Below are 20,091 nucleotides of genomic sequence, written 5' to 3'. Positions count from 1 at the left end.
GTGAAGAGCCCTGCCTTATCTGAAATAAGGCTCTGCCTCACCCTGCTGCATGTTAGAATGGCTCCAAAGTAAGCCAGACTTTAACTCATCGAAAGTTGTGTTCAAAAGTTTGATGTTTGCTGTAAAGATTACTGTGATCTCAAACAGGGGATATAATGAATAACTCAGCCAAAATTCAGGATACCTATTGCACAAACTGAATGTTTTACTGTTGGTGATTCCATTTTGTATTTTCCTTATAAACTCTGTTGCCTAATTAATTTTTGCAGAAGTATTGCTTCAAGAGCAAACACTGTAAATTAACTTGAAATAGTAAGGCATCACCGATAGGACAGATAATGTAAACCCCAATTAGATAAAAGGGGATAAATAACTGTAAAGTCATCGACATTGAAGTTAAAACCCAGCACTCTTACTTTGTGACTGGTGAGACTAACTTACTGGATGGTTAAGATCAAATTTAGAAATTGAGATTAAATACAGAGGCCAAGAAAAGTCAGTAACAGGCCAATTTGACCAGCTTAATCTTAGACACCTAAAAAAAACAGTTAAAACCTAAATATAGCCATTCTTTGGCATTTAAGAGAAACAATAGTTAAATGCAACCTGAGATGTACACTTGTGTTAACCTCCCTAAAATAAATAAAGACTGGAAGCTACAAGAGAGAAATTCTTAGGCAGATGTACCTGCTAACTATCAAGAGAAATTGCCAGAATCAGGAGTTTTTAGTCAGTTTAAAGCCTACAGATCCTCCTTAACTACATAGGTAGGCTTAATCTATGCTTGCTAGTATGATTATCTAGCCCCAAGTCACAGGAATATAGAGATCTCTACTAAACACAGGTTATACCAACAAGAGGACTTAATTATGCAGTCACTGCCAAACAAAAGCTAGAACAGCAACTCCAGAAGGCAGTAGAGGCACCTGCTGCCTCCCTGACATCCCTGCAGAGATGAATAACATTTATTGCTCAAGTTTTCTTGCAGAACCATCGAGCACTAGATCTGACAGCAGACAAAGGGGGAATACGCCTCTTCCTAAAAGAACGTTGTTGCTGCATCAATGAAACTGGTCTAATGAAGGCAATGTTAAAACTCTTAGACATCTAAATAAAAGGCTGAAGCAAGAAGAATCAAATGACCCCTGGCCAGGATGGCTGAACTCCATTCTTGTCACCTGGCTAACCTGTACCCTTACTCTCCTATTTGTGACATTTCTGCTAATAATTGCTCCCTGTCTTCTCAGGTTTGCCCGGAACCACATAAGTGAGGTTGCCAGGGTGACCTACAATCAGATGCTCCTAAACTCTTATAGTCGCCTCCCCACTGACCTAGAACCCAAACCTTTTTCTCCCCCATAACGCCCCCTAACATGCAGGAAGGAGCCAGACAGACTCCTCCGGCACCCTATATCACCAAAAAGGTTGGGATGTTAGGTTGGAAATTAGGCAACTGTAGGGGGCACAGCTGAGCAGCTAGAACAAAGACTAGCTCACCAAAGGTGACCAGAAAGTTCGCAGCAAGGTGGATGGAAAGTTCCACTGACTCTTCACACCCACCTGTCACTCAACAGGACCCCCCTCCCATCCCAGTCTATAAAAACCCTGGGCCGCCAGGGCCACTTGCGATTTTCTCCGGGTCCCTATACCCCGGGGGTCTGGGAATTTCGCCCGAGAGTCAAATTCCAATAAAGCTTGCTTCAGCCACTTTCTGTCCCATTTTATTTGGCTGCTAACTGTGCCCGCCAAGCCCACTGACTTTACATTTGGTCCCACCGTTGAGCCCGAGCCCGCCGAGCCCGTCTAAGCTTACAGGTAGTATAGGCAAGTAACCCTGGTGATCAAAAGGTCTCTGGAGACACTGACATTCCAGTCTCCCAGGGGTGTTCTCCAACTTCCCAGACTCAGAAGGCCTTCATTCCTCCATTCAACCCAATTCCTATAATTCTGGTTTCACTTTCTGGGAATAGGCAGAGATCTCCCAGGAACTCAGGTGCCACCTCTTTTTGCTCCTTTTATGGTCTGGTGTTGGTGGTTGGTAGGTGTCTTTAGCCCAAAGGTTAAGGCCACAAAGAAGACAGAAACAATATGAAGACAGAGATGTCAAACCTTTTTATCTTGTTCCAGATCCCCTATCAGACGTCCTGCAGGTCCAAATGAAGAGTCAGTGTTTTTAACAAAAGTGGCCTTCAAGTCCCTGAAAAGTGAGCTAAGCAACTGTTAACCCTCATGGCAGAGGTGTTATCTACAACAAAGCTAGTGGGAGACGAAGCATGAACTACAAATAATGAATGTCTGTGTAAACTCCAAAATTAAAAATTTTTTAGTCAACTAAGATCAAGTAAAACCAGAAAGTTTATTCAGGTTTTTCCTCATAAATGGTCTCCTGCGTATAGATTAGAAATCAGAAACAAGCGATGTTCTCTCTGGTAAGCAATTCTTCAGCATAGGAAGTACTAGGAAGCAATGGTATTTCCTGTTGGGGGTAGGGGTACCTTTTCTGTTAGATGCTGCATCCTCTTCTGCAGATTTTAAGTACTGCACAAATATTTGTGGCTTGTCTTCTAAGTACAAGGTGCAATGATGTGCTACAGGATAACACTTTCTGTGTACTGGTTTCAACTTCTAATTTCATGTGCATGGTATTTTCCTGTTATCACCTTGGTATTTCTAATCTACTCAATTTTTCATGTGATCCTTGTGTGCTATATGCATATTACAGATATGAAACTTCTGGGTTAGTGGAAGTGTGACATTTACTTTTTTTTATCATCCATGACTTGCAACCATGGATGTGAAGGATATAGAAAATAGGCCCCTTGGAACTTCCCTCACTGTTCCCCTACCTGCCCTACCCTGCCCTAAATGAGCTGGCTACCAACACTCTTCCCATGACCTGGCTCTGCTAAGACCCTATAAAACCCAGACCCACTGGAAGATGTGTCCCTCCTTGTACTGAATAAAGCATCGCTGGTCCTGAGCTCTCCCTCCAATTAATTTTTCTTTTTTGTATTCTCTTTCATGTGCTTTCAGGTTGCTCCAACTCATGCTTAAAATTTTGTGGTAGAACACATGGATCAGAGTAAGTTCTGCAAAGCTAAATTTACACAAGTGGAGAGTTACTTACATATCAGACAATGGTGGTGGTGGTGGTGGTGGTGGTGGTGCAGATGCAGAGTGTTCAGAAAATAAGTGTCTCATACATGGGGGACCACATAACTTACTCAAACCAGAACACTGTTGAGGGTGAAAGGGGCATTGCTAGTAGTTACGTTGGGAGTACAGACAGAAGCTGAGGCTGTCTTTGGTAAATCAGAAGAAACCTAGAATAATTTAAAGAGAGAAAGAATGAACATAACTATTGTTCAGTAAGAACCTAGAGATATCAGAGGGTCTGATGAGGTTGTTTATGGGATTACCCAGATGGAGATTTGCCTTCCTCATATAATTAATTGTGGTTCTGACTGTGATTGGTTAACAGATCTGGCTCCATGAGAATGTTATAGGCCAGACTCTAAGGGAAATGACTAAACAGACTCCATTTTGCTCTGAGACTCCACGTTATATAGGAAATAAGCTTCTCCCATGGGAACACCCTGCCTCTGTTCTTATCATCAGTTACTTAGTGCGACATGTTTAACAATACAGAATGATAATTCCTATGTAAAGAAACATTGCTCTCTTTTGATCCCTATTGCTCCTAAACAATGTACCATGTGAACAGTGATTGTGTGGGTGTTAGTAACCATTCTTTAGTTTGTACCTAGGTAACGGTCATTTTGACCCACTTCCCCCTCTGTCGATGATCTCATGTTGTTAATGTGTAATTTCGAATCATAGCATCAGACACTTATGATTAATGTGATTTTTGGTGTAAGAACCCCTACGACCCTGTGATCGGGGCTGTTCTCCCAATAGCCATTTTTGGGGCATTGTGTGAGACAGTCAGACGGCCAGCTTAATAGAGACTCTCAAATTTGGACTTCTCAGTGGTGATCGGTCTGTTCTTAAGTTGCACCCCATAACACTGACACTTAAAATCTGGTTTGTGGGTAAATGGCAAAACAATTAGATTCCAAACAGGACTGTGCGGAGACTGTGTCCTTAAAGTTTGTGTCTCTTCTTGAATTTTGGTATCTTAGGGGCCTGTATGAGTACTAATAACCAATTCCTTGCTTCTGCCAAGAGGGATTCAGAGATGAGAATAACTTTCTCCACAGTCTTTCAGAGTATCTTTAATTCGATCCAATAACAAGGGTCTCAGAGATCCCAGGGCAACTTTGCTAACAATTGACTTGGAGTCGTTTCAATTAACAGTGGGAAAATGGTTTAAGTGAGGCATAATTCCATCTCCATACTTTAGGGTTCTGGTTGGGCCCAAGAATAAAATTGATGTAAGACAGATTTTTTTTCCTTTCACTTATTTATTTATATGGAAGACCCAATGTCTTGTGTTTTATACATGGAGGCCAAATATAACACTGCATAGACTAAGTGAAACTTGACACATAACCTCATACTACACATAAAATTAAAAATGAATCAAAGATAAATATAAAATCTTTAAAAAGTACTGAAAGAAAACTTAAAACTCTATGTTGTGGTTTAGACAAAGTTTCATAAGACAGATTTACAGGAAAGACACATACAGGTTTATTTAAATTTATGTGGCACAGGAGACTGCAAAAGGAAATGACTCAAAGAAGCAGGTTAGTCAATCACTTATACTGAATTGGACTAAAAACCAGTTAAGTTGTGTAATGTGCTAAAGCAAAGGGGCTTGGGCTACAGTATTTAACTGGACAGAGGACTGATTAGGAAGAGAAACGTTAACTGTTTGCAAAGATTGCTATTGGGTTTCAACTTCCTGTCCTTGATATTATTTTATAAAGGTGACATCTTACATGTGGGAATTTCATCTCCTGTTTGAAACAAATGAAGGTCAGAGTGATCTTGCACCTCCTGTTTTCTTTCATTTGCTTTTAATTACAAATAGTCAATATGCCAGAGCAGCATATTTTGGGGTGGCATCTTCTCCTTCAAGGCTAAAAGGCCTGGTTATACCTTGGTAGTTACCAGAATAGAGAACCTTCTCAAAGTTTGGTGCATTCCAGGAAAGTTTATCGAGGGTCTATTAACTGATCTCATTAAAAAACAACAAAAAAACCCCCACAAAACCTGATCTCATTTTTTTTGAAAAAAAAAAAAAATCTTATTAACTGTTGATGAACCTTTACTTATTTGTATGCAGCGCTGAGAATTGAACCCAGTGCCTCACGCGTGCTAGGCATGCGCTCTGCCGCTGAACCACAGCCCCCGCCCTCACCGCCTTCATTTAATCATGCCTTCCCCCATACGGCAGCTCTTCTCATCCCATCCTATATAGAGCTCACACTCTGAAAGCTAAGTGACTGGACCATGGTGACAGGAGAACAGGGACTTGGTTGGGGTGCAAACCCCTTGCAAACCTGGTCCTCTTTCTTGTTCAGTTACAGACTGGTCGTGGTAGGTGCGCCCTAAGTTGCTGGGTAGGTTCGTGCTAAGCCCACTCCTTGCTCTCAGCCTTTGGCAGGCCTTGGATATCCACCTTCCTTTCGCTAACATGCTCCATGAGGTGAAGCCAAAAGAGTAGCCGCGGAACCACAGCACTAAAAGGTGGATAGCTCGCAAGAAAAAGGCTCCCCTCGCCTTCTCTCAACACTATTGCGGCTGCGCGGGCAGCCCGCGGCCCTCACTCAAGATGGCAGAAGCCGCGTCAGCAGCTTTCTGCCCTTTTCCATCATGGCGGCGGTCGGACCCGCCTCCCTGGGCACCCGTGTCATGTGACCCACACAATGGCTGGGAGCCCGCACCAGGCTTCCCGGCAACGCCGAGCCAAAGTCATGACGGCCGCCGCGGGTTCGGCGGGCCCTGCCGCGTTGCCCCTGCTACTGTGCGCACTGCTGGCGCCCAGTGCCGCGTACGTGCTCGACGACTCCGACGGGCTGGGCCGGGAGTTCGACGGCATCGGCGCTGTCAGCGGCGGCGGGGTGAGCGGCAGGTGGCGGGAAGCGCGGGGGACGCCGGCGACCGCCGGGACTCGCCCCAGCCTACGAGCCCTGCGGCGCCGCCCCGCACCGGGAAGCGGGTCCGTGGACTCCGCTCCCCGCGGCCTGGCTGCGGACAGGGGCGGCCGGTGCGGAGCGGGGCTCGTTTAGGATGAACCTCAGGGGCACTTAAGTTTGAGGAATCAAGTCCGTGGAGGTCCAGGGGGTGTGACAGGTCTGTCCTCGCCGCTCTCGGTCGCCCCAGGAAGGGCCCGGAGCCGCCTGGCGCCAAAGGGAGTAGTACCCCAGTGGGGTGCACCGGCGCCGGCTGCTCCTTCGGGGGAGTCGGTGGACCGGGAGGCGGAAGCCCCGCTCCGTAGTGCAGGTTATGGCGACCCCTTTCTGAGGGTTTTTATTTGGAGGCACCACTGTTTGTCTCTAGGACGATGCGAGGCGGAACTAGCTGGGACCTTTTTCGTTTCCTTGGTGGGAGGCTGCGAGCCCACCATGGTCTAGGGGGTTGTTGCGGTCGCTCCGTCCCCCCCCGGAGGGCCTTGGCACCAGGGTGAACCATCCCCGAAGGCCGGGGTCTCTGTGTCTTGCCCATGGTTATTTCTGTGTGCGGGGAGGAGGGAGATGTTGGCGCTTCACTCTCGGGGTGCATAAGAATCGCCGGGGCTGTGCTCTTAAAACCTAGATTGCCTTCCGCAGTCTGACCTTGTTGTTCTGGAGCAACGGGAGACTCTTCATTTTAACCAGTTTACCAGTTAATTATCAGAATAGGTGTTGGGAGACAATAGTCGTAATTCAAACATCTCAGGAGATTTTTAAAAATTAATTTTAAAAATTGAAACGCTGGAGAGGATGTGGGGTAAAAGGAATCCTTATACACTGTTGGTGGGAATGTAAGTTAGTAAGCCACCATGGACATCAGTGTGTCCTCAAAAAAGTAAAAATGGACCTACCATATGATCCATCCATACTGCTCCTGGGTATAACCCGAAGGGATTAAAGTCACCTTACTATAGAGGTATCTGCATACTCATGTTTGTGGTGGCACAATTCACAATAACCAAATCCTGGAATCAGCCTTAGTGCCTGTCAACTGAAGAATGGATAAAGATAATGTGGTATATAGACACAATGGAATATTATTTAGTCATAAGGAGGAACAAAATCATGTCATTTGTAGGAAAATGGATGGAACTGAAGATCATAATGTTTAGCAAAATAAGCCAGACCAGAAAGACAAGTCTCATATTTCTAACCTCATGTGAAATCTAGGAGGATAAACAAACTACGCCCACAAACAACAACGACAACAAAACGCGTGACATGAAAGTTGTAGGGAGACTGTTAGAGAAGAGGAAGGGGATTTGAAGAGTAAGTGAGGGTACTGGAGGGTAGTTATAATCAAAGTATGTTATGTTATGTATGAATATGCCACAGTGAAACCATTATCCTGTGTAATTAAAACACTAATAAATAATAATTTAAAATTTCACAGTAATTTTAGATTTACAGAAAATTAAGAAGACAATATAGGGTTCTCATATACCAGAAACCAGTTTCCCTTATTAGCATGCCATGTTAGAAGGGTTACTTTTGTCATAACCAATATTGATACATTTTCCTTCTTTCAGATTTCCTTAGTTTTCACCAAATGCCCTTTTTCTGTCCCAGAATTTCATTAGTTGGTTTGTATTTTTGATCTTTTCTTGGTGAAGGCAGTGGGATGAGTTATTTTTATGAGGGCATTCCATGGGATTTATTTGAAAGGAAACAGGAAGGTAATTGTAGATTTGGGTGTAATTGTGAATGGGCACAGCTGGTCATTTCTGAGTTCTCTGGACATGCCAACAAGGTGGCTTCGAAGCCTAGGAGCTTTCTTCAGTGGCATGATTGTTCTTGGTGCCTAATAATATTTAAGTGTCTCATCACATACTCTTTGTAACTTTTGCTTCTGTTTTGCCTCCTGCCTTTTAACTTTTGGGCTCTTGGGAACCAGGCATTCAAGACCTTTGAATGCTGCCAGACCTTTGGATGAGATAGGTGTTTTTGTTTTGTTTTGTTTTTTCTTATACCCTTGATCACATCTAGGGCTCATTTTATTTTCAAATGTTGAGACTGAGCTCTTAAACTTCTGGTTTTGTTGGGTTGAGTCAGATGGGAACTTCCATTTTTAAATTCAACCCAGAACAAGCTTGGATGCTTGCTTGCTGTATGGGGGACCCAGACTGTAGAATGATCACAGATCTCACCTTCAGCTTGGGGAAAAATCATTTTCTTAATTCTACCACTCCCTCTTGATTTTTGCACTTTTCAATGGATCCTGATGCATATTTCTGGGGGAACCTGTGGGTTCATGAACTAATTGTTCTTCACTGTTGTCATTCTCCTTTTTTATTTTTCTGGTCCAAACCTAAAATAGCCAATATTTTATAACAAGGCCTTGATCTTTCCTTCTGATACCTTTATTTCTGATATTAAATCTATTGTATAACCTTATTGAAAAATGGAAGTGTTTGGTTCTATTATGTTTATCTCATTTAAAAATTATTAAAATGAGAATCATTTCATAACCCAGAATAAGAAACTCTGATAATCTGATAAAGTATTCACGTTATTAGTGTCTCTAAGTACATAGTACATTTCTCATCTTAAAAGATCAATAAATAATGAATGTGAATGGTCGCACTACTATGTGTACATACCAGTTCAAGCATTTTTTTTTCTTTTTTGTGGAATCCTTGGTACCTGGCATGGTTTGTGGGCATGTTTAGAATGCTCTCATTGAATCTTCAGATCATAGGGAAGGCATTTTGCTGCAGTTGTTAAGGATGTGGGCTTGAGAGGGTTTTGGGATCCGTGCTGGAATCTGCCACTCACTCTGTGGCCTTGGCAGATTACTTAATGTCTCTGCTTCATTTTCTTTTCTGGGGCTACAGTGATACCTGTCTGGTATGAGCATTGTGAGGACAGATAATATGTGTTTAGGATGACAGTTTGGCACATGGTTAATTTTGGTTAATATCAAGTTTTAGGGATTAGGATGGAGGAAATTATTTCAAGGCTTCTTCCTGGTCTTGTGAAAAGCTTCAGGCCTTTTTCAAGCAGTGTGATCAGCAATTTGGAGATATGTTATTGCTTGATGGTTGGTGCATTTCATCATTTGGTTATGTTGCCTTTGACTAATGCTTTTGTGTTGCAATAGCATAATAATATGGTGTGTTTTTCTAAGGCTGATACTTTTTGTGTTAATGGAAAGAATATATACAGAGCAAAATAACCCCAAACAGCAAAATACACAGTTCTACTGGCATAATACAAGGTGTGAAGGATTGTTTACTAGGGTCAAGGATAAGTTAGTGTGCAGTTACGGTGTTCATTCATGTAAAGAGTACCAACTTTAGCATTTGAGCCTCTGCTATGCTGTGAACTCTTTGAAAGCAATATATTTTAAAAGAAATTTGTATATACAATGCCTGCCATTTTTTGAGAGCTTCTATCTGCTGGTAGCTTTGCTAATTTTTTTATGGACATCTTATTTTAGTCTTACAACAGCTGATGAATAATTATAATAATTTGCTTACAATCATATGGCTTGTAAATGATAGGGTCAGGGTGCAAACTTTGTTTGACTCAGAGCCTCCTCCATTATGTTGCCTGTACCAGTGCAACAACAACAAAAAAGCTAGTAAGGGAATGTTAATTGAATAGCACAGGATAAGGATACCAACTTGGGTAAGACAGTCTGTGTCCTCAAGGAATTTAGAGGTGAGACAGCAAAGTAAAGCAGTGATTAGGTGCAGAGTTAGAATTATGATAGAGATACAAACCTTGTGCCAAGGGTGCTTGCAGGAGATACAGTGGGGAGATACAGAAGGTAAGCTGAAAGCCAAAGGATGAATTGGAGTTTCCCCAGTGAGGGCACAGGGTGTATTCTGGGCAGTAAGAAACAAAAAAGTAGTTTGATATGTATGGATAGAACATGTGAGAGTGATCAGGGCAAAATGTTAGAATTAAAGTCCAAATAATGAAGAGATTTGGGTGTAAAACTGAACAGTTCTGAACTTTATCCTGAAAGCTAGTGGGAAGGGGGTGTTGTTAGCAGGTTTAAACAGAGTAGATTCATGATTTGGGGAGCATAAGTAGTGTGGAGGGTAGAATACAGGGAGAAGATGGGAAGCTAAGGATCATTTACACTATTCTAATAAGTGAGGAGGGCCTAGGTTAGATGTGGGGGTGGCGGCAGGAAGAGTAGGAGATGGATTTAAGAGACATTAAGGACATCTTGGTGACTTCATGGATGGGAGGTTTGATGAATGGTTGATCCCAGGTTTTTGGTTTAGGAAGATGTTCTGCAGTAAGAAAGGAAATGTAGGGGGATGGGCAGATCTAGGACAAGTGCTGTGTTTGGTCTGGATGTACTGAGCTAATGAGATGAATCTTCAGTTCAGTGGCAGGGACTGGGGAGGTTCTGGATGTGAAGAGAATAGATACGGGCACTACCGAATGTCAGTGGCAGCATTTGTGAGAAGGTAGAATGGAAGGTTGAACCCCATAAAAGTCAAGTGTCTTGTCGCTGTTAGATACCTGGCAAGGTATCAGCATTTTGAACCTATGTCTGTCCAGCTTCTAAGCCAAGGGACATGATACTGTTTCACGCTGAAAATCTACCTCTTATTTCTCTTGCTTATATTGCCTCCTAAAGGATAGATTTTGGGTCAGATAGTGTTTTTGTGCTTTCTTTTTTCAAGCAGTCTTCTGCCATGGTCTAGGTGTGGCCATGTATAGCCCCTGCACTTTCTGTATGTGTCTTTCCATTCTTTCTGATGCCAATCTTTTGCGAGGTTTCCTTAATCTGTATGGCTTGGGGAATCCTTGTGTGGTCATTTGTAAGAGAAGCAGATGAACTTAGAAAGGACGAGGAAAGTAGTGCTTCCTTTCAGCATTGCTGCCTATAATAATTTCCTGCAGGACCTTGAGGGTAAAGCTATCTGAGATTCATCCTGCTCATCTTAGCCCTGCGATATTGTTGACAAATGGTCTTAGATACAAAGTCCAAGTTTCAAGATAAGTTTACAGTCATGATTTCACCAGTAGCCTTAGTAAGCTACCTCCCAACCAATCCTTGTGTCCCAGCAGAAGAGAACCTTTTAGCTGTTGGGAAAATGATAGCCCTGCTTGTCCAATGACTGGCAAAGCTAGGCCAGGCAAAGCCAGACCAAGCAAGCGACCTGGGAATGACTTTCCACACCTCCATCTTTCCCATGAGCTGGCTAAGCAGGAACATGTCAGGGGGCCTTACATGTGCATTATAGACGAGAATTCATGGTTGGATTTATTTTTTTCACATTTTTGGCTATTTTTTTTTTTCAGGCAACCTCCCGACTTCTAGTAAATTACCCAGAGCCCTATCGTTCTGAAATATTGGATTATCTCTTTAAGGTAATGAAAAAATAATTATTTAATGGACCTGTGATGTTTTAGAAAGTGTATGGTGGATTTCAGCCATAAAACTGTATCAGTTTCACAGTTCTAGGTTTTTGAAAAACCTAGAACAAGTTCCTTTTGGAATGAGCTTCCATTTGAAGTTATGCTTTTGTTTTCTCATCTATAAAATGAAAGGTAGTTACTAATAATTGTCTTGAGGTTTCACATGATGAAGCAGTGTTAATACTGTTATTTCTTTCCACAGCCAAATTTTGGTGCCTCTTTGCATATTCTAAAAGTTGAAATAGGTGGTGATGGGCAAACAACAGGTAGGAGTATTTGGGAAATAGGATCCCCACCCCCCGACATTTTAATTTATACTTAACCTTGTGGACAATGATTTCAAAATATAAATACCAACTTTTTTAAGGTTGATTATTGCTTAGTAGATTGTTTCTTACTTTTCCTTTTTTACCTGTAATTATTAAAAAATATAGAAATGGGAATTTTTCAAAATAGTATTCAGAATTTTAATTACTTATTTAGTCGAAGTAATCAGTAGTAAACAAATCCATAGTTTTCTAAAAACTATATACATTAGTGGGAAAACAGGGCAGTTTAAAATTTTATGGAGAATTTAATAAAGAAAGATTTTAATTTTTGTATAGGATGTGTAAGGTGTAAGATGTTAACTTTAAAAATATGCCTTAAAATTATAAGTGATCTGTATTTTAGAGGTATAGCCTTTTTTTCTTTTAAAAACAAAACTGTGTTTAACCACTAAGTCTTCAATCTTCATAGTCACTATTTTGATTGGCTTTGTAGAGTACCTGTTGTCAATCAGAAGTTTATAGGACTCTGGTTTTCAGGAAGAAGGAAAAATTATTCTCTCAATGATTAGATATTCTTTATGGGTCTGATTATATTATATTTAACTCTTTCTGCTAGTGATTTGGAAGTAATTTTTTAAAACAGATATCTCTGTGTGAGGTGGTGTTAGTATTTATGTTTAAAGGAAAAACTGGAAATCAAAATCAAAAGAAAATTCCCATAACAGAAAGTTTTCCCAAGAGATTGTAAGAGAATATGTATTTTATCATCAAAACCTTCTAGGCAGAACTGATAATGACTGGCCAACTTCATTTGCTGAAGCTAAATTAGAGGTAGAAAAATATATGCAAGCAGTTTTTGTGAATTATGGTGTTTGCCTTTAATGGGCCAGTGTCCTACTTGTAATACCCTACCTGACAAGGTACATCTGAAGCATGGGGACATATGAGGACTTTGATGAAAATTACCTACCTCTGTGCTTAAAATTACCTCAACTAACTATGAGTGTTAGCATAGAATTTTGTTATTGTTATAATGGGGATGTGGACTCATTCTTTTTCTTTTCTTGAAATTCTTACTCATGATGTGGAGTATAAGATCTGGGTTTCAGGAGCATAGGGATTCACATCCAAAACTGAGAGGCTGGAAGTTGAGGTAATGTGAACTTGAAATTGGACATGGGGATTTGAAAACCTTAGAGAAATCAAAAGCCTAGCAGAATATAGTCCTAGGACTTTTCAGTTATACAAAGTAATGACATTTCTCTTATTGCTGTTCTTAATAGAAAGTTGTGGTTTTATAATAATGCCCTTAGTGTTTAGAATAATGAAACAGGATGAAATAATGTGCTTTGGTCATTGTGTTATTGTGACAAAATACCCAAGGAAAAAAACTTAAAAGAGGGAATATTTATTTTGGCCCATGGTTTCACAGTTTAGTCCATGGCTGACTGACATTGTTTTGGGCCTGGTGTGAGACTGATCATTGTGGTTGAAGGGTGTGGCATGGGGAAGCTGCTCAGCTCATGATAGCCAGGAAGTAGAAAAAGAGGCCAGGAACAAGATATACCTATTCAGGGGACACCTCCAGTGACCTACTGTGTTCAACTAGGCCCTGCTTTCTACAGTTTACATCACCTCAAGTAGTTTATTCAATGATGAACCCATCAGTGGATCGATTCATTGACAAAGTCAGAGCCCTCATGGTCCAGTTATTTCCCCAAAGCCCACCTCTGAACATTGCTACACTGGGGACTAAGCTTTCAACATAGGAGGCTTTGGGGGACATTGCAGATCCAAACCATAGTAGCCATCCATCTTCAAGTTTAGTAAAATTTTTCTTATTTGCCCAGCTTCCGGATTGGAACTGGAGTACTACTTTTGTGAATGTATATGTGTAAATGGCCCAAGAAACACAATTCGTGATGCATTTCCCTTTTCTTTTGCTCTCCTTCTATTCAGATGGTACTGAACCCTCCCACATGCATTATACACTAGATGAGAATTATTTCCGAGGATATGAGTGGTGGTTAATGGAGGAAGCTAAGAAGAGGAACCCTAATATTATACTTATAGGTAAGAAGTGCAGTGCTTCTGCTGTTTCTTCTCCTTTCACTTTTAATTATAAACCATGTTGATACAGTATGCTAATATTGAAATACTAATAAAGTTAATTTACCAGCATGCTATTAATAGCAAATTATTTTTATCTGCCTTTGTATGTTATGTCAGGTTTTTCTAATGCCTCTGGAATAAGTTGTTACTTTTCTCATTTTATAGAAGAAGCAGTGGGCATTTAGATCATGCCACTGATCCAAGGTCATAGATAGTTAATGGCAAGGTCAGGTTTAGAACTTAATTCCATTTCTTTTCTGGGTTGCTAAACTTAACTTGACAAAATTTCTCATTAAAATTTGTAAAAGGGCAATATTTTTTAAAAAATTATATATTAAGTGCAGTAATAGATCCCATTTTTTTGAAGAGGTACATACAAGAACATTTTTGTTTGTTTTAAACACCAGGGATATGCAGATCGCTCTTTCAGGGACCAAGGATACTGAGCAATCCAAACCCCAATTATTGCCCATGTGGACTTAGGTTCTTAGTGTCAAGGTCATTGGGTAATTGCTCAGTGGGAGTGTATTCACTTCACAATTCTGTTGCAGTGTATGCAGAACCTCTGAAGTGTCTCAGACTTCCAGAGTGGTGGCATCTTTTCATTATTTGAAATGAATTTGGTATTTTTTAAAAAAATTTTCAGACTGCATTTTGATTCATTATTTTGAAATGAGTTTATGTTCCAATCAAGTTAAGTGAAAAGATCTGTTTTAATGACTAGATTTCAAATTATTTTAAAAAAGAATTTTCTCCACAAATTCAAGGAAAAGAATGTTATTTTCTAAACAAAATAAGTGAGGAGTGAATGTGTTCCTTCAAATGGACTTTTGTGAGAAATTCCAGAGATGCTTTGAGCAATAAAAGCAGCATTGAATTGAGCACATATTTTCCCACTGGGCTGTTTCCAAGGTCAAACCTCATTTGAATGTAGAAAATCTGGCATTTCAATTATGTCCCAACAAAAACTCACACATGGTGGATTTCAGTTTATATTTAACATTTCATTGTTTTAAATGTTCCATTATTTTAATGTCACACTTTTTATGTAAGGTACTTAGTTTAGAAAAGTAGCATTTTGTCATTTTGATTTCATTTTTTCCCCTCCTAGTGGTGAACTAGATTGGTAATATATTTAACAGCTAAGGATCTTAACTATTAAGCTTATTTTAATGTGTTAGTAACCAAGTTAGGATTTACAGCTGAAATCAGGGCTTTTCTACTATTCTGAGTTTTTTTTTTTTTTTTTTTGGTGGTGCTGAGGATTGAACTCAGGACCCTGTGCCTGCAAGGCAAGCACTTTACCAACTGTGCCATCTCCCCAGCCTCCTATTCTCAGTTTTTAACTTAATCAATAAAATTATTGCAAGAATATGGACTTACTTAATATATATCATTTAACAAAGATGTATTTTCCTATTGAGTCAATGGCATTTACATTGATACCAGGACAAATTAGTTTGCTAAATTTGATTGCCTGACCTGTTAATATTCTAAATAGCCTTAAATTGTAAAAGTATGTGCTTGTGAATGTGACATGTGTATTACACTTACCTGATAGGGGTCGTTTAGTATAACTTCTCAGAACTTGTAGATCTGACCTCAGAGAACAGAAATTTAACATTGAATATCACAATGTAGAGTGGAGATGTTAAGTTAAAATGTTGGACATGTCTATTAGTGAGTGTCTTTGAGAGAGGCATTTATTATTTGTTTTTACTTCATTTTCTGGAAAGAATTTTTGGAATTATGGGATCTGACTGTAGGGGTCCATAAGAAATTAGTGTCCACAGATTGGAAGAAATTTTAAGAATTTTTTTTTGGTATATAACTTTTCCTTTTGGTCAGATGAGTAATGTCCTTTAGTCACTGGAGAAGAGATGTCTCCAGATAAGGGTCCAAGGAGTTCCCAGAGGATGGGGGGCACTCAATTCAGGACCAGTGTGGTTCTTGATAAATGTGATGGAAAAGAATTTCAGCACTAGCCAGACATAGGCAGACAGAGGTTTATTTAGGAAAGCAGATACACATTCAAGAGAGAATGCAGATAGTGAGAAGCGGCCCTGACTTGGGCTTGGGATCCAATATTTATAGAAGGACTGTATCAGGGACCAGACTGGAGGTGGATCCAGGGTGGAGTTACACAATATTTTCCTACACTTGTGATTTTCCCTCATTTTACAAGGGCATGGGCCAAAGTTTACAACTGTGTTTTCTGCTTCTCAATGACTTGAGGGTATTTCCCTTAAGATACCATATTTTTCTCTCCTTATCCTAAATTTCTATCTCATTCCCCCCACTGAGACTTTGATCCCTTAATCTTAAGGGTTGAGGAGAGGTGAAGATCTGTCTTCTATGGCTGCTTCAGACTGGTGAGGAGTGATGACCCTGCCTAGTCAGGGATCAAAGTCTCATCCTGACTGTTCTATTAGAGATAGATGCTGGGTTTAATTGCAGGGATGTGTTGATATTCTTGTGTTGCCATCCTCTTAACATGGAATTGCAATCTGGAAGATACAAGCTTTATTCGATTAAAAAGACCCAGACTGAGCAATCGGAACAGAAGTGTAGTTACCAGAGATCCGAACTGTAGAAACAACCAAGTGAAGTTAGGTAGGTAAGAATTAATAGTTTTATTTGCCTGTATGTATCTCAGGATCTGGGTTTTTTTTTAAGCTTGTCTGTTAGATCAGAAAAATTAACTTAGGGAAAACATCATTTTAGCAGTCTCTTCTGATTGTTACCAGACACTCATTAATGACTTCTTTTTCTATATCCTTTGCTTACTTTTGGTAAGGCTGCTGCAACTGTACATCAGGTTACATTTGGGCTGGGGATATGGCTCAGTGGTGGTGCTCTCACTCGCCTAGTATGTGTGGGGCCCTGGGTTCGATCCTCAGCACCACATAAAAATAAAGGTATTGTGTCCACCTACAACTAAAAAATTAAAAGTAAAATAAAATGAAATAAAAAAATTAAATTAAAGGATAATTCTTTTTTAATGTCCATTTATGATCATTCTTTAGTTATACTTTCCTGCCAGGTGTTAAAGACCAAGTTGGTCAAAAATTGGCCTTGTTCCTATCTACTGTTGGGGTCAGCTGGAGATGTGTCACTTTTGGGAGCTTGTGGGAAACCTCATGGCTCTTTTGGCCTTCCTCTACCAGTTGTGCTATCTGCCAGGATAGGTCAGGGTCTTGCTGACCATGTGTGGCTTCCCTTGGAAGCAGCAGGGACATTTCCCTCTCTAATGGCCTTCCTCTTTTCAGAATGTGCACTGGTTTGCTTCCTGTTCTCTAGGGTCCTTTTGATCCCCTCAATTGGGAGGTCAAGTGACTCACTCAGAGTTACAGGACACTTAGAGCAGTCACATTGGTCCCTGGGTCCTAGCTGCTATTAGAGGGCAAGAACCAAAATACTGGCTATTCTTTCCTGGCCCTTTTACTTCTTTTCCTTTGGTTCCCAAATTTTGGTTTTAAATATCCAGCAGGTTTGTTTTACTTTGATGTCCATAATTTCATAGTTATCCCTTCCATTTAACTGGGGTTAGTATTAGTACTGGAAGTTAAACTTATATCCTATTCTGTCCTATAGGTGATGGGTTATCATCTCAAATTAACTCAGGTTGCTCTGTTAGAAGGAGTACTTCATCAAAACCCTAACAGGCAAAAGTTATAAAGTTCTGTTAGGAATATACAAAATGAAATGAGCAAGACCAAAAACATTCAGTTTGTATAATAGCGTCAAACCAAGAAACACAATTTCTATAATTATACTAATGTCTTTGATATCTCTTTTGCCTCCACAAAGACATGTAAATTTATCAGCACAATCACATGAGATGCTTTACAAATTTTACTTTTCTTTAAAACTCTTGCAATCTTACATATCTTTTATAATTTACCCAAACCTTACTTAGTTTTGTTATATATCCCTTGGTTATTTTGAGATCACAGTAATTTTTGCAACACAAATCTATCTTTTGAACACAACTTTAAAGCTTAAGTCTACTTACTTTGGAATCATCCTAATATGGAATAAGATGTGAGGTAGAGTCTTAACTCAGGTGAGGCTGGTCTCTTGACAAATCTTAGGTTAAGTGTTTTATTTTTGAAACTGATCTTTGCCTCTTTCTTAAATATCATTTTACAAAGCCCTCATATATTGTTTCCTGAGTCTGCATGAATGTCAGTTAACACAATACAACACTACATCTGAAACATGAATCAAATAAGCTAAGAGAGCTCCTAAATCCTTTTTGTGGAAAAGTGGCAAACTATTTTCATGTTCCACATTATCAGCCTTTAAACAAATCAGGATTTACTTACTGCCTTCCAAAAATACATTTAAATTCCTATCCCAGTGTAAAGGTAACAGAAAATTTTATATATCACTTATTGATGACAGGTTATTTTTATCCAGTTACAAAACATTAAAATTACATAAATAAATTCCCAACCAAATTTGTTATTTTTATAGAAGTGTGAAAGAAATTGTTGCTATGGACAAAACTTTAGATTGGAGAAGACCAGCTTGGTAAAGCGCGTGCCTAAGCTTTACATTTTAAAGGGCTTGTATACTTGGAGAACATGAATATATCTCGTACACAAAGAAGCCAGTGAATGTCAGTTACACAGATGTCCTTTTAAAGAAGAATTTAGAATCCATAGTGTAGGGTAACTATAATCACAGGTCTGCATAGGTTAGCAACCCTGACACAAATCAAAATATAACTTAAAATTTTTGTATGTTGAGGAAACACTGTTGATAATCAGAAATAAATTTATTATCTGATGTATAAATGCATCTTATTTCTATAATACAAATGTTAACATAGCACTTAGACAAAACTTGGACAAACATATTTAGTTCCATACCTTCAACTTCTTTACATCTCTTTCCTAGTTGCTGACCCTTTCTTAAATTTACATTCTGAAACAACCTTATGAAATTTCTGATTTTTACCCCCAATTATTCCTCTTAATAAGATTAAATACTTTGTGTTATTTACAGTACTTCATTTGAAACACAGCTGGAACTTTTTGTACTCTTTGCATATAGAATTACTCCTGTTAGAATTTCAACTTTGTATTCTTGCTTTCAGTGAAAACTCAGAAACAAAATAATCTTAAACTCTTCTCATTTACCACTTTATAAAAACACATTTAATAGACTCAAATATATATATATATGCATATATATGTACATATATATATTCCCTTATAGAAGTTAAGAAATCAAGAGTACTTGAATCTATATTTAGCAGTTGATGTTTTAGTATTTTGACTTTGCAAATTAATCAGGTGTCTCCTCTAACAAACACATTTATGAAGATTAATTCCACTGATGTTAAATCTAATCATTTTTTAACTGTTAACTTTAAGTTACCCATGAAAACCAGGATATCAGTCAAGTATAGTTAACAGTGTAAGCCATCTTTTCCCTGCTGAAGAAAAATCCTAGAAGCAATGGACATTATACTTCAGACATTTTTTAGAAGTCAATATCCTGTTGATTACCTGGCTACTTAGAAAAAAGTGTGGGTTAGTAATTTAAAAAACATCTTTGCTCTTATCTGTTTAACTGATATAAATGGGACTTTTTCTTAAAGGTCTAAGTCATGTGAACTAAAATGTATTTGGATTCATTCCTTATTTAAAAAGTTTAACTTATGAGTGGTCATTTACCTATATGCTAATTTTGGTACCATGTAAACGATATACAAAGATACATATATAGACACACATATAACACACAGGTATGCACAAATATACATAAAAAACAAACTGAAACAAAAGATTTTTGAGCTTTCCTTTGAATAATTGACTTTAATTTAATAAAGACAGCAGGAAGAACAGATAGAGGGCAAAAAAACAAAAACCCTCTGTAGACAAAACAAGACTAATCAGAACAATATATATTAATTTAGGCATGCAGGATCAAGTGCGAATTCACCAAAAAACAAATGACCTATAAAAAAAAAAAAAAAAAAGAAAATCTCACACATAGGGCACTTGACCATTTCCCTCCCCTCTTCATTTTGTAAAACCATCTCTTAAGGTGTTTGTGTTTCCCTTTGAGACCATTATGTTATTCCCCCAGCTGGTAGTCGTACCAGGTTTGATGTAGAAAATTGATCAGGCATTTCCTTGTTATTTGTCTGGCTCACTGACCATGTGAATGAA

General features: G+C 39.2%; 1 protein-coding gene across 2 annotated transcripts in view; it reads left to right on the top strand.

The window, feature by feature from the left end:
- Nucleotides 1–5,832: 5,832 nt before the first annotated feature.
- The window catches only part of Galc (galactosylceramidase), a 64,342-nt gene continuing 50,083 nt past the window's right edge, over nt 5,833–20,091 (top strand). The window contains exons 1-4 of one of the 2 annotated variants that reach the window (XM_047539706.1): nt 5,833–6,029; nt 11,409–11,477; nt 11,728–11,791; nt 13,754–13,867. In XM_047539706.1, coding sequence (XP_047395662.1) covers nt 5,835–6,029; nt 11,409–11,477; nt 11,728–11,791; nt 13,754–13,867 — 442 coding nt within the window. In that variant the 5' untranslated portion in view covers nt 5,833–5,834. The remainder of the gene's footprint in view (nt 6,030–11,408; nt 11,478–11,727; nt 11,792–13,753; nt 13,868–20,091) is intronic. The other variant, XM_047539707.1, reaches the window with a different exon arrangement.

Source organism: Sciurus carolinensis, chromosome 2 (genome assembly GCF_902686445.1).
Source record: "Sciurus carolinensis chromosome 2, mSciCar1.2, whole genome shotgun sequence".
Classification (NCBI taxonomy): domain Eukaryota; kingdom Metazoa; phylum Chordata; class Mammalia; order Rodentia; family Sciuridae; genus Sciurus; species Sciurus carolinensis.
Note: the sequence above shows the minus strand (reverse complement) of the source record. Positions and strands in the feature narration are given on the sequence as shown.